General features: G+C 39.5%; 1 protein-coding gene across 1 annotated transcript in view; it reads left to right on the forward strand.

Moving 5' to 3' along the window:
- Window positions 1–15,548, forward strand: part of LOC141005731 (protein unc-13 homolog B-like) — a 69,986-nt gene that overhangs the window by 12,784 nt on the left and 41,654 nt on the right. The window contains exons 3-8 of the mRNA XM_073477721.1: window positions 4,305–4,404; window positions 7,378–7,495; window positions 7,599–7,722; window positions 11,099–11,172; window positions 11,466–11,523; window positions 13,713–13,926. Coding sequence (XP_073333822.1) covers window positions 4,305–4,404; window positions 7,378–7,495; window positions 7,599–7,722; window positions 11,099–11,172; window positions 11,466–11,523; window positions 13,713–13,926 — 688 coding nt within the window. The remainder of the gene's footprint in view (window positions 1–4,304; window positions 4,405–7,377; window positions 7,496–7,598; window positions 7,723–11,098; window positions 11,173–11,465; window positions 11,524–13,712; window positions 13,927–15,548) is intronic.

A 15,548-nucleotide genomic window follows, 5' to 3' on the forward strand; every position in this document is an offset into this window, starting at 1 on the left:
CATGTGACATGTGATTTATTGGAAGAGCCTTCAAAGTTTACTGAAGGCTGGTCTGGGATGTGTGTTTGCATAGTACTCTCACCACACCTTCAGACAGGTATCTCTTTTCCTTCCTTGGAACCCTTATTAAGTTGTTTGTGGAGAACACTGTACACGTAGAACTGAAGGTGACCTTGGATTGGCCAGTGGCTAGCTGTCTGACGTTCCACTGATTGCCACAGGAAACCGGGGCTTGATAAGGGTTGTGTATTGCTGGGTTTGTGTGTGTGTGTTCAGTCTCACACATTTTCTGTCTAGATGTAAGAATTCCAAAAAAGGTTTCTTTCTCAACAATATTTTGCTGTGTAATGGGAATAGGCAACCAAGATATACTGTTGACATTATATTCAGTTCAGAACTCTTTGTAATGTACATTGAAAAGCTTCTCATGAGGTGGTCGCAGCACCAATAGATTTATTTCTTCTGTTGCATGCAATATTGATGAGCGGTCTGAATTTGAAATGTCAGCCTTCCAACTGCCTGAGTTTCTCTGACTAATTTATTGAAAAAACTCATCAATCAATAATGGATGAAGACACTTGACTGAGGGGCTCGGGGATGAGTGGGTGGTTCACAGGCAGGAGCAGTGAAGACTTTTCAAAACATGGACAGGACACGTAGCTGACATTCTCCCACAATTCACCTCAACCAGTCCCTACTCTTAACACCACAGACTGGTGTGCTTGGTGTGCTTTCACTATGTCACTGTGCGTGCACTGGTGCATTTGCGCAGTTTGCGTGTGTTTGTGTGTGCTCTGTTCCCTGGCCAGGATATTGGCAGGGCCGATAATATCAGTCAATGTTGCATTTTCATGACTATATTAGTATGTATGTCACACACACACATACACAAAATAGGATTCTCAGGGACAGAATTTGCAGTTGTAAAGGCTGCAGTTGTGAAGGCTGCATTTGAGGCAGACAACTTAAATTTGAGAGTTAAATGTCATTTTGACATAATGGAAACACAGTTTTTTTGATAATGGTCCTTTTTAAAATTTGGTTAATAAAGAATTGTGACCATATGTTTTCGACCTTCATGTTACACACTAGGCTTGCAGTATTTGGTGTTACCAATGTTACACAGTGTTTGGTCATACACCGATTACATTACCTGCACCCTGCCCCACCCATTGTTTTGCTTTTTTGCTTTTTAAATCAATATGTAGCCGGACAATGCTACAATTATAACAGAAAGTGAGTTTCAGCACTGAGTAGCAAGAGTCAGATTTCACTTATAATCTGTGGAGAGTAAGAAGAATTGACCAACAATATGATAGTGGAGGATTTGCTTTTAAAGCAAAAAGAACCTATTGGGCAATATTTTGGATTTAAACCCAATGTGAATAGGGAACGTGCTAACATTAATGAGGGAAAAGGAGTTGTTAACCTCACTGAGAAGCTGGAGTTGTGCATCCTGTTGCCTGCAGCTCTTCATCCAACAGCAAACTAAGGCTGCTCCTTGTTCCATTACTCCCACGGACTGTATAAAACTACTCCTGGACATATTTCAAACTGATCCGCTGTCAATAAATGCCCAAAATGATGGTTGTTTTGCTGCATTTTGATGAATGATAAACTCACTGAACACATTGCATTTCCTGTGACTAGCCTACTTCGTGATAAAAGTCAACTCGTTTTTCACCAGTTAAATGCTTTGTGCTTATGCTTAATGTGAAGCTGCAGCAGTAGGAAATGTTCTGTGTTCATTAGCAGTAAATTAATATAGTTCCTATACAGACAGTGAGTATTTTCTTGTCAAAAGCCCAGCGTAATCGTTAACATCAGTATTGTCACAAGCTAATTAGCAATTGGGAAAATGTTGTCATCGCAGCCACCCTCATTATACACAATAAAAGCGTTTCCAGGGAAGTTTGCTGCTTTAGAAAGTTCCTAGTATTATTTAATTTAAACCACCATCGATAATACGACCCCTATTGCAACTCTATATGAAACATGATTGGTGTAACTGTTAGGTGAAAAAACGTCAATATTGGCATCATCCTGATGAATCCAGTATAGGTCAGGCTTCAGCATGCAGGCATATAGTTTGTGCTTTTCCTGGCAGTTATTGCTGCTTCCTCCTCAACAGCCCAGATTCTATCAGCCATAGTGAACAGCACCTGCTGTAAAAGGCCCACAACGACTAAGTGGCTCTTATCTAATCCATACATCCTCTTCCCTTATCTCATCTTCTTCTATTCATGGGAGCCGACCCAAATGTGGCACAAGGCGGCATGGACTATCTAATTAGGGAAAGGCTTGAGCACCCCCCAGGCTCCTTTTGTAATAAAGCCTGTGTTTTGTTGTTACTGTCCTCTCGAGACACTAATGAGGTCTGTGTCCTGTCACTCTTGCTACTTGTGGGATGGACGATGCTTTCAAACAGTGTTAGGTCATGGGGGATCACTGGGTGCTTTTAGTCCAGCTTTTTGTTGTGGGGCCTAATTTAATCTTTATTTACACTGTGCGTCAGTGGAATGTAAGAATCCAACTGTGTCAACTGTATATTGTCTCATTGTGTCAAGAGTTGCTTTTACTTATCTGGCTGCTGTGTTAACGGCTATGTGCAGAGTAAATGTTTCAGTCTGTTGCCGGGGTAACTAGGAAAATCTTTGTTTAGTGTGGTCAGGTGATCGGTCTATAAAGGAGCAGCTGATGCCTTGCTTGTATTTCCCATACACTAAACAGCGTATGTGAGTGTGCTTTATGTGGGTCATGGAGGCCAACGTGGTTTCATTTTCATAGTGTTGGTTTAAAAAAGTGATGGCGTGCACTGTTGTGCAACTCACAGCCGGGAGTTTTAAAAGCAGGAAAAAGTTGATCACAGCAGTCAGTTCATCACTTCATCCGCAGACGTCAAGATGAGCAACTGGAAAGCCGCTGAGATCCGGGAGATGCTAACCATCACAGCCGAGAGAATCGTCAATAACCAGATCACTCGTCTCTGTTCACGCCCAACTTCGTGCTTCACGTCACATCACATGTTTACGCCTACCCCAGTGGTGGCTTTTTTGAAAAGGAGGAATATTACACCTCCTTTTCACATAGACAAGATGGCAGATAACAGCTTTTACCTGGCTGCAAATGTGGCACATTTTCTAACTAAAAGGGGCTAGTGTTTCAATCTAAGCTCTTCCTCCAGCTGCTCAGGTGGGGGGTCGGATTTATGCCAAGTCACAGAAGACCACCGTCGGTGCAGGGCTAGTAACTACCGCATTGACACTCAGCACATCAGCAGGCACGTGTTGATGCTCCCTTGCCCTACTGAGGGAAATGAAAAGTGGTTGTTGTGTCACGGGCTGTCTAATCCCCCTCTGACCCCCCCACCTCGCCCATCAGCCTGCCCTGTACTGACAGCTGGTGCAGACGGTCACTGTGGCTCAACTGTCCGGCACTACTGGCTGACTGAGATCACTGGGTGTGAAAGTTGTCTGCACAGACTGACAGATTGACGGACTAACATACTTGAACCCATCTACTGCTAGTTTCAAATGAGTTCCAGGAGTGATTATTTACTACGAAAATGGCCAGCTGTCATTGGCTTTGATGTAGATCACACTGTTTGCAAAGGCTGCCTTCCCTTTTTACCTGACTGAATATCTAGATAATAACTAGCTAGTCTTGATGGTATCGGGGCTGACAGAGACCTTTTCTGCAGTCGTAACAGGTCAGGAGTGACTTCCACGTCATTAGATCATCAGCAGACGTGCTTTGTCTGTTACATACTGTATGTTTAGAGGGTAATTATTAAGATTAGTTTTAAGCTGTAACTCAGTACAGGAGAGCAATAACAGGCAGTTGGATCCTGTACTTGTATGTCCTGCGTTGGGTTGGCTCTCTTTGGAGATTAACAGGGTCAGTTTGCTGCCCTGCCTTGGCCTGACCTTGCTTGGCTTGGCTTGACATAGTGGTGGGGCGGAGACTTTCACTCTTGCTCGAGCTCCTGATGTCTTTTTCACCCATGCAAAGCAACTCTGTCTAACTGGCCTGGTTGGTATCACCTGTATCAGTTTGAACATCTGAGCTACTGTCTGTCTGTTTTATGAGCATTTCTTTTCATAATGCTGGCTAATGTGTGTATTTGGACCCTGCAGATTGTTGTAGATATGTTCACGCAGCATTAATCTTCTTTACCATTCATTTACTCTTAGTAGTATTAGTCATACATAATTCTCTCTGTAATACAAGCTCCTCCAAATGCTCTGTGTTTTGCTACCACCTCACTATAATTAAACTATAATCTTCCTATTCCTTTGTTTCAGACAAGTTCAACACCTACGTCACGCTGAAGGTGCAGAATGTCAAAAGCACAACTATCACTGTGCGGGGGGACCAGCCATGCTGGGAACAGGATTTCATGTTGTAAGTTATTAAACACAGAAACACTGGGGTCATGCTTCACGATTTATTGAACTATTTCTATTTGATTTACTTTATCATTGACCATAGTCAGTGATTAAAGTCCGTAGTGGACCTTTATAGAGTACATCAAACCATGAAGTGCAAGCTCTCTACACTAGGTATGTTCCTAATGACTAATTTCCCTTTAAGGGGCTCTGTGGAACGTCTGTGTTGTGATTGAAGCTGGTCGTTAATTTATGTTAGCGGACTCCATCTTTGAACTAACTTTAGCTACTGTTGCTATCAAAAACTAAGCCCAATTTAATCTATATGGTTGAACATTGTCAGAGAAAAATATTGTGTGTCATCTTAAATGCCAAAGGTAACCAGCTTTTTTTACATCAGTAAAGGATGTTCATTTTTTATGAAGCAGCATTTGAACAGGAGAGAGAACACAGAGAGAAAACAATTTCAATGACAATTCTGTCTTTGTAATTTAAATTTGTACCTTGATAAAATAATAAGTTTAACCGACTAGTATTTTTGGAAACGACTATCAAGGTTAGCAACGCTTAATCTAGTTGGCTAATTGTTCACATCCCTACTTCATACTATACTAGACGGTAAATAAAAACAACTGGTGTGCTCGACTTGTTTTCTTTATGCTTTGTGTCCTGTATTATCATGGAAACTAGGTTACCTTGCAGCACTGAGAGCACAAGGTTTTAGGTGTTTGGTGAAATTCAACAGCCGTAATATAATACCCTTCACAAGACATTCTTGGATGTTTATCTTAAAAAACTAAAAAATCTATGAGAAACTGTCTTTGTGGTGTCAAAGCTCTTTCATAAAGGTACATTTCAAAACAGATCAAAAGAAGAAAAGGTCCAGGAGCTCTGAAACCCGATCTGAGCTGTATTTTGTGTCATTTTACACCCTTGTTCCTACCTGGTGCCTAGAGCTTTAAAAAAGGTGTCTGTTTTTCAGGCCATGCAACTCTTTCTAGGAAAATATCCCGATAACCAGCTGCTGTTCATTTCCTCCTCGTAATTCATTCGTTTAATTTCCTCATTTTACTTTCCCTGTGAAAGGTATCTATGGTGACGAGAGAGCCTGCACGTTGTTGCATGTGTGTCATTGTTTGTCTTTTGTGAACTCCCTCATTGCAACAGTGTTTGTTTTTCCAGACCTTCATCCTTCTACTGTCCATTAATGATGTGTTGGCTAGGTTTTATTCAACATAAAACATCAGCGTTTCCAGCAAATGCTCAGCACCACCTGTTAAAACAAGATATGTTCAGTTAATGCTCGGAGATGATGACTCAGCTGAAGTCATATCTAATAAAAGGGATTCAAATTTTCCGAACAGCAGGTGACTTGCAGCTTATACTGCTGGGTTTTCAGATTGCTTGAAAGATTTTCAAGTTAATTAGGTCTAGTTTGACATTTTCTGAAAATTTGTTTATTGACTTTCTTTCTTTCTTAGAGATAGATGAGATGATCGCACCACCCTCGTGTCTTCACAGCAAATACGAAGCTACCTCCAGCAGCTGGTTAGCTTAGCTTAGCACAAAGACTGAAATCAACTGGTAACGGCTCGTTCAAAAGTTCAAAAATCTCCCTACCAGCAACATTTAAAAGATATACCATTATAAATCATATGCTTGTGTGTAATCTGTACAAAAAAGTGTAAAAAGTACAAGTTGTGCTCTTTTTTTTTGGTGGGTCATGGTGGGCCAGAATTGCTTGGCCGGGAGCAGGGACTTCTGCCAGTCCGGCATGAAGCAGCAACACATAACAACAGTTTACAAACCAATAAACCAGAACTTGTTTTCGATTTTAGGTAATGTGTAATATGCAGGCAAATTTTGTTACCTTTGGACAGAGCTGGTACCATACAGATATGATAGCGGTATCAATCCTCTCATATAATAGTCTATTCCTGTATTGTTAATGTAATTTTTAAAAAAAACCCACCACTACGATCAAAGTAGATAAAATGTTAAGCTTTTATTAGAATATTTCTGGTCAATGTTTCTGTATCCACTGTATATCTATCTGGTTGCTTTAGCACTGAAATTAGTCATGTTTGTTTGCACTACCACAAGAGTCTCTGATCAATCTTAATGCTTTTCTGAATAGCTTTTGGTGTTTTTTTAAGTGATGTGGAATTATCAATTGATCAGGGAGAGACTTGCCACTGAGATGAGTGCATACGTGGCCCTTTGCAAGTTAGTTCCAGTCAAAGAGCTAAAGTGGACTTACAGTCTTAGTTTATTTGTGTTTTAATAAAAAATGTAGGAATGAAATCATACTCAGATCTACTTGATTGGATAACTCTAAACAGCATCCTAAACAACAGATGTCTCACGGTTAAAATTAGCAACAGTTTGATTTAAATCCCTTGCTAGATTTTATTCTGTGCCATTTTGAATGAGCACACAATTTAGAAAGCCTGTGTCTCTGCACCTGGACACCCGGATACTCACCGCTCCCCTCTCGCACTTCTCTAAATTAGCAGCTCTCTTTGATTATCTTTTCTCTAATCTTCCTTTTGTTTGGCCTGTCGATAGTTGTAAACTGCCACAAATGAGAATATGCTAATGCTCTTGTCACGGTCTCCTTTCAAATTTGATATACCATTTTATTGCTGTCATCAAGCTGTTTTTGAGCCCTTTGAATAGCACATTGAATGACAAAACAAGGCCTGAATGGATTATGACAGCTAATACACGACGAAAAGAGGAAGTGGCCTTTGTTATCAGCCAGTTGTAGGGCCTGCCGGTAATTATGTATAGGTTTCTGGTTCATTGAGTGTGAATTGGATGACATAATAGAAAGTTTCCTGGCCTTTTTTCTATTCTGATAGCAAAGGTTCAAACTATACAGCCTCAAGTTTTATCCACTGACATTTCCCATGCTGTTTATCAGGAAAGGTTTTTTTTTATTAAAGCATGACATTACTTTATACCTAAATAACGTTTTTTTCCTCAGTGAGATCAACAAGCTTGACCTCGGCCTCATTGTCGAGGTGTGGAACAAAGGCCTCATCTGGGACACCATGGTGGGGACAACTTGGATTCCTTTAAAGAGTATCCAACAATCAGAGGAGGTGAGAACATGCACGAACACGTCATATAGCCTAAAAAAATAGATAGACTTACGGGTCCAATTGTTTACCAATGTATATTATTAATATACGTATCTTTTTGCAGGAGGGCTCAGGCGACTGGATCTTTCTGGATGCAGAGGTCCTGATGAAGGCGGACGAGATATATGGCACTAAGAACCCAACACCCCATCGAGTCCTTCTGGATACTCGCTTCGAGCTGCCTTTTGGTGAGATGTCGGAGTTACCCGTCCCTTTTTTCCCTTGTTAAACTTCCATATTAAGGCGATGAAACAAGACATCAGGGGCTTATGTAAGACATTTCTCAGCGCTGTTATCTCAAGTACCTACTCTGACTACAGTGCGTGCATTAGTGATGTAGAGAGTACGTTAGTGATTCTGGTCTCCTCGGGGCAAATCAAACCTTGATCCACTGAGTTACACAAAGGCCGCACATGTTTCCTGCTGAAATGTCAGCAGTCTGTTTCTGAGGCTACACCATCCAGCCCGGGGCACTGTGTAACAGATTGATGACGTCTTCATGTCCCGTGGTCTTATGTAAGCATAACTTTCATTGATCTGTGTTGTCAACTTGAATAGAACAACATACTCTACCTGGGTGGAATATGAGGACACATTTTTTATGAATACATAGCATTATCTCAATTTATGAAGGACACTTAATGTCAACAACTAATGGCTAGAAACAGGACACTCTTAGATTATCATCTTGGATATTTGTCTTACTCTTGAATGTCCTTTCAAGAGTAAGACAAATGTTCCGCTGGGGATGAGGCATTTCTGTCCTGCATAAATTGGGGGCACTGACTCATCAATAGCAGGCTCTCCATTATTAACTTAGGTTCAAAAATATAATTTTGTCTTTGCTAGATTGTTCCATTGTGGCCAACAGGATTAAGGGGTCATTAAGAGAATTTTTATAAACTGCATATCCCAGAGTTTTGTTCCATTAACCTTTTATTCACTGTTTTCTGGAATCATCCACAGCAGCCTTTGCATATATTTAAATGAAGTTGCATAGATTTTTTTTCTCCTGGCCACTTTGGGACAGAGAAAGTCCACAACACGGTGACAGACACCTAACCCGTATATGTTATTGTCTTCTAAAGTCTGAACATATTTAGACATCCCGCAGCACTGGTATTGTGAAAAATATCAGGCACTTTAGCTGCTAGATGTTCCACTTTCTTCACCAGCTAACTTCTCTATCTGCTGTTGACAGCGAAGAGCTTTCTGGCTGAAAACAGCTGCCTGCTGTTGGATCCATAGTTGACGAGAGCATTGAGACCAAACCATTAAAGGTGCAATATGTAAGAATTGGCCACCTCCAAACCAATAGAGGGCAGCATATCAGAGTAACCGCTAACTGCTGCTAACTGTAGCTGCCATTAGGTAGTTAGCTCAGTAAGCTGTGCAGCTAGCGATCGGGGCGGGGGGCTGGGAGCACAGGTGGAGGGTTGTTTGCAACATGAGCACAGAAGCTATGGACCTTGATGGGCTAGGATATCTCTGTAACAGTTCATAGACATCATACCAATCAAAACAATTATTTCTTCACATTCTACTTATAATTTCAGTAATTTTTTGAATGTGGTCAACTAAAATTTAACTTAAAAATAAACTTACATATTGCACCTTTAACGCAATATGCATTAAAACAATGAGCTACAAGAGTCTAAAAGCTAGCTAGTTCAATAATAATCAATAATATGATTTATTGTTTATCTAAAAATATTGATCAGAAGAGCTGTAATGTTGTCAAAAGTGAAAGTCTCAACCAGCTCAATACATCTCTTTCATTGATCATCCAGTATGTAAGGCCCTAGATATTGGTTGATTAATATCATTAAAGATGTTCATATTAAAAGTCCCACTGATGATTAACAGTACGAGTTTACTCTTGCAATATATTTTATGTAATTAATTTATCCCAGGGGACAATACAATGCTCTTCAAGATTGGAGGGTGTAATGTCCCCTGTGGTCCTCCTGTAGTTCTAGCTCCATTGCCAGCGCTGCATATACAGTTGGGCTCAAGCTTTGCGATCAAAAGGCATCAAAGTTAAAGCAGGGTGTCTGTCCACTGAGTGGGAGACAGCGTCTGTTTTAAGAGGAGACCTTTCAAGGTCGCATGGGGCCATCGTGATTCTCTGTGCCACCAGAGCCATTCATTAAAGCTGTGGCTCGGTGCGTCTTTGAAGCCCTGGCCTTTGTGTGTGTGGCCTTTAATGTGCATCTGCCAACAGAGCAGCGCACATCCCCCTGGAAACTGGGGATGGAGAGAGCACCTGATCTGATACTTACTTATCATTTATTTCTTTATATGGGACAGAGCAAAACTAAATAGTGACAAGTATTTTATCTACATGAGAAGAAATGGGAATAAATATGTGATAAACTTTGTCCAAGCAATGTTAAACTGACAATACACTCAACAATACAGTCAGTAAAGCACTAAAACACTAGAAACAAGTGAAAGGTGCAATATCTGAGAAATGGCCACCTGTTGAATTCATACTCTAAACCAATAGGTGGCGGCATATCACAGAGTAACCTCTAAGTGTTGCTGACTGTTAATTACGAAGATAGTTTGGTTAACCTTGATTGGCTAGGGCTAGCTGGTTATCACGCTATCTTCAGTCGATATTTCACAACACATAGACGTCATAACATCAAAACAATTTCTTCACATGCTGTTGATAATTTTTGTTTATTTGTTGTCAACTTACATATTGCAACTTTAATACTGTATATCAACACATCTGATGACATAAATGAGTGCAACTCTGAGTAGTTTTTAAATATGATTTTAGTTTGATTTTAAAAGTGCTGTATGTTGTACAGTCCCTTGTTTTCTCTTGCCTCATAAAAAATGAATGATTTTCCAGTTGTCAGTTTTAAAACCATCCAAACTGTATGATGATATTGCAAATGATAAGGCAATGTTGATAATGATTTGCGATGATGCTATAGAGAGTTTGTTTGTAGAGTCATTTTTTATGGCTTTGGTATGGAGACTCCAGACTGGGACAAAGAATACAGTCTCAGGTAATAAATATGGTGTAAGAGGTGAAAAAAAATAGGAAAACACTTCTGTCCTCCTTATGGATACATCAGTTGTGAGCCAAATTTAGACTTGATTTCATATCACCTGTATGTTTCTCTCACATACAGTATACTGTATGTAGCTCAAGTTGTATGTGCCTCTGGCCTCTTTATCTTTTAGAATAGGTTTTCTGGCTGCTGGCATTTATCACTTAGTATTTTTAATTTTGTGTTAGAAACTGTTACTTCTACCACCTCTTAAAAACTGTTTGGTATACACTGTCATGACTCACCCATAGCATCTTTGAATGCTGGATCTCTGTCGCTGTGATGTAGAATGTTCCTGACAGTTTGGATCCCTTCACAGTTTGTAGTCATTGCTAACTAAATATTTTCATTTGCTCGTTCCTAAGAGGCTCATGAGAAATTAAACAGTCATAAATGTGTTATGATGCCATCCTGGAATATGATGCTTGAAATGAGAGGGAGCAGGACGTTGGCATAAAACAAGGGTTCAAGTGTATGTATGTTTTGGTTCCAGACATCCCAGATGATGAGGCACAATACTGGACAGGCAAGCTGGAACGCATCAATACCATGAGAATCGATGATGAGGTAAAGTGCAGTTCAACTGGATTTCACTACTTTTATTTGTGTGAAGGAATATGAGTGCATATGTGTGTTAATGATAAACATTCTGTATGTCATATTAGATTGAATTGCAAGTTTTTCTCATCTTTTTTGTTCCTGTTTACGACCTTGTGCTCATGACGCAGAACTGCTCTATGTTGTTTGTTTTTATGAAAGCTGATGGTGCCGTGCTACTACATTACTGTGGTATTAATAACAACATGACAACATAAAAACACACTTGATCGCTGTTGTTTTTGTCTCTCTCTCCTCTGTAGTACCCTCTTCAGGATGACGTTCAGAGTCGCCCACTGCCATTTGTGGCTTCCCAGTGCTGTGAGTGTGCCTGCCCATACTGCTCTCAGCCTCTAGATGGAGCCAGTTCTCCACCCTTCTAACTCATAGGATTTGCTATTATTTCCTCTCTCTCTCTCTCTCTCCCTTGACCTTGTTTACTGCCTAATATAGTAACAGTTGAATCTTGTTAATCAGAGTTGAAAATGAAGACCATACAACTTCAGTCTGTCTTTTTCACAACTTTAACTGAGCTGAGTTGACTATTCTTACTGTTTTGGCAGTCTTTCAGTTTGTTTTCCACTCTGAGAACCACTGATCCTCCCACTATTACAGCACAGGGACACTTTTTTTGTTCTCACGACCCCTACCTCCTCTAACTCTACCTCTCACTTGTAACGTCTGCACTTTCACCAGGCAACTATTTCGGATGGGCCGATCCACTGAGTATGTAAAACACAACTTTGATGAAATTCTATCCCTGGCCAATCCTCAGTGCCCTCTGCATGTCCTAATGCCCCATATTCCCTTATAACATGTAATCTAGAAGGTTTCCATGCATTTTACTCTCATTTTCACTCTTACACTTGATTTTCCTCAGTATTTTCCCTCAATCCCCTTTGGCTTTTTTATTACCTTTCCTGCTCTCGCTGTTTCCTATTTTTTATGCTATGCCATATAATATTCATAAGCCATGTTTACTTTATCTATAAATGATTGGTATGGCACACTAGTAAAGGGTCAGGAAAACTCATCAACAACACAGATACGTTTTATTCTCTGTCACTGAAATTTTAAGAAAGACTATTTGTATTTTATAATTATTAGAGCTGCAGTGACGATTAATCGATAAGTCGATCAAAAGAAAATCAATTCATAACTATTTTGTTAATCGATTAATAGTTTCTGTCATTTTTCAGGAAAAAATTCAGACATCTGCTGGTTTCAGCTTCTTAAATATAAGGATTTGCTGCTTTTTTTTCAGTAAATGAAAAGTTTCGGTTTTGGGCTGTTTGGACAAAAGAAGGAATCTGAAGATTCTCTTTGGTCTGTGTGAAATTGTGAAGAGCGTGTTGAAATGCATTAAGAAAGTAATCATTAGTTGCAGCCCTAATGATAATACTGAGATCAAATATGTTTGAATATGATAAGAAGTAATATTTGTACATACGCTTACTGCCCACTTCATTAGGTGCACTTATTATAATGTTTTTGACTGACACTGTCAGAGAGGTATTAATTTAAGTAATTGTAGTTTATAGTTGTAGCATTATTTTGAGTGTTGTCAAGTAGAATTATTACATTTCAAAGTGTCAACATGAACTGAAACATTATAAGCTTTGTAAAAAAAAGACTTGGCAGAGCTGTTGCATTGGACTGAATTACATTGTACATGAATTACTAATGATGTGGTCAGAGGGTGTATTTTGTTGTATATTTAGAAGTCTGCTACACAGTAGGAGCCCTTATAATTTTTTAAAGGGTGTAAATTGCAGTTGCATCACTAAACTGATAGGTGGCAGTCTTTGCTAACCTATATTTCTCTGTCACCTTGACATCTTGTCGTCCTCCCACTTTACTCCAAGAGATATCAACAGAATCAGTTTATCGTTCACCCTCTCACTTTATCGCTTTGGAAAGATAAACCTCTAATGTCAGCTGTCCCCCCCAGCAGACACCAAACTCATGGTTAGCTCTTGGAAGAAATGTTCTGGCATTGACAAGGGCACTTTCAAAAAGTGTTTCATTTAGATGCTCTTCTTATGAGCAACACTGATCTCATATTTTAACTGTAGTAACAACTGAATTTAATTATTCTGTACATTCTTTGTACTTGGCTGTCTTTTAGAAAGACAACAAGTACAAAATTATATACAATTGCAGCTGTATGCTTCTATGTATGCATACATAATAAAACAACATCATCTATAGGATAATATAGATGAAGAGCAGCTCAATGTCTTCCATTTAACAGGAGAGCTTGCATGTATGACATGCATGACATTTGCCCTCTGAGCCTCCCTATTAACCTGGCATCCGCTGCTTTATTTCTTCAGCTCTTAACCGTCTTGTCCAGATAGGTGAATCTTAGCCAGAATGCATCCACAGCTTTGACATTGGTTTAAAAATAAGCAAGGATTTTTAAAAAAAAAAATGCTTGCAATCACATGAAACACACTAATGACTCAAGAAAAATTCATGGATTCATTAATTTATTCATCCTATTGCAGCTCTGGATGACCAGGACAGTGCTGTAGATGACCGGGACAGTGACTATCGGAGTGAGACAAGTAACAGCCTGCCTCCGCGTTACCACACAACGGCTCAGCCCAACTCCTCCATGCACCAGTATCCTATGGGGCCTCGGCAGCAGCACCATCCAGACTCCTGTACAGACTCTGTCCACAGTTTTGACCTGGACTACAGGGATCAGAGAGGAACCAGGTAGACAGAGTGTCCACAAAGTCACCCATACACACCCTTACTCACTGAGTCACTCTAGATGAAACTGTCACTTTCTAACAGAGTCACACATATGTAGGCGTACATGTACTCTGAAATCAATCAGTCAGTTTCAGAATCAACACGTCTGATTGCATTAAAAAAAAACATTTTTCTCTCTTTTAATATCTCTCCCTATACGATTTATAGCCAGAGCCCTCAACTTAAAGATGTGTTATTTCATTAATTATCATGCATCTTCAAGCTTTTCGTTTAATATAGTTTACTAAACCAAGAATCCAACATGTCTGGGGCTCTGTGCTTTTATTTTTGGGCTTTTGTGCCTTAAAAGATGGTTCATTCAGACCTTCAGAGACCAGGAGGGATCTGTACTCTAGAGGTGGAATGGTTTTTGCCACACCCCGCCTAAATGCTGGAGTGTCTAAAGCTCTCTCTTGCTTTTTTATTTATATGATTGTGGTTGTCCGTTATCTTGCACATGAGGAGGCATGACACTATTTGCTTAGTGTGTTAGAATGATTTAAATGGCCTAACGTGTGGGGACCATTACAAAAATTATTCTTATCATTATTAAATGTATTATTATTATTATTATTATTATTATTATTATTATTATTATTATTATGACTATTACACAGCTGTTTTGAGGCCAATATTAGTCCATAAGACAAACTGTCTCAGTGCATGGAATATACTTTTGTGCGCTCTTGGATTGTCATGGAATACGTGCGTGCCAGTGAGACTGCAGCAAATCTGTCTGTGTTGACTGATAGGGAGTTGATCCGGATAATTCTACATCCGGAAAAAAAATGGGATTACAGCCAGTGAAAGCTCATTGTTCATGTTTCTTTTTGTCTTGAGGGTCTGTTTTGTTGTTTGAAGTTCCTGGTAGTTTGAATGCCTCTGAATTTGGTTCAGCCATATCACAGAGGAAATCCCTCTGTCACACATGGAGGAAGTGGGTCAGTGACACACACGCATTTCTTTGGTGATTAAAAACTTGTTCAATGTACACCATATGGTGGTGATTTAGCATGCATTTCTCATGAACACTTCTGTAGGCTGAGTGTTGAAGAGCTGATAAGCACGACTGTTGCTGTAGGGATTTACAAAGATCTAAATTCAGAGATGTGTGCAGACAGAGGGGCAGATATTCACTCTAACTCTTTCAAACACGTACAGTTTGATTGTCATTGCACACTAAAATGTCTAAAGGTATTTTTCAGGCAATTTCTGCAATTTGCCATTTGTTTTTAGTGTATCTTAGCCATCTGGTTTAGCTGTGCTCAACCCTTACGATATCATCAAAAACTGCTACTTATTGATTTAACTTGTAATCTGTTAAGAATGTTGTAATAATATTACAACATTGATTACCAAGTTAAGGAGCATGATTGTGTCTTTACATTTGCATGAAAATGTTCTGTCTTAATTTCTTCATTTATCCTACTGCTTAACTTGTTTGCATTTTTTCTTCTTGTTTGTTTGCTTCTTCTTTTCTGTCCCTGTGTCCTTTGCCATCCCTTTATTAAATATATTCTTAAACCTAAAATAGATCGTTAAACCAGAAGGGCAGGGTCAGAATTATACCTGTAGATTCTGGC

The sequence above is a fragment of the Pagrus major genome, chromosome 12 (assembly GCF_040436345.1).
Source record: "Pagrus major chromosome 12, Pma_NU_1.0".
Classification (NCBI taxonomy): domain Eukaryota; kingdom Metazoa; phylum Chordata; class Actinopteri; order Spariformes; family Sparidae; genus Pagrus; species Pagrus major.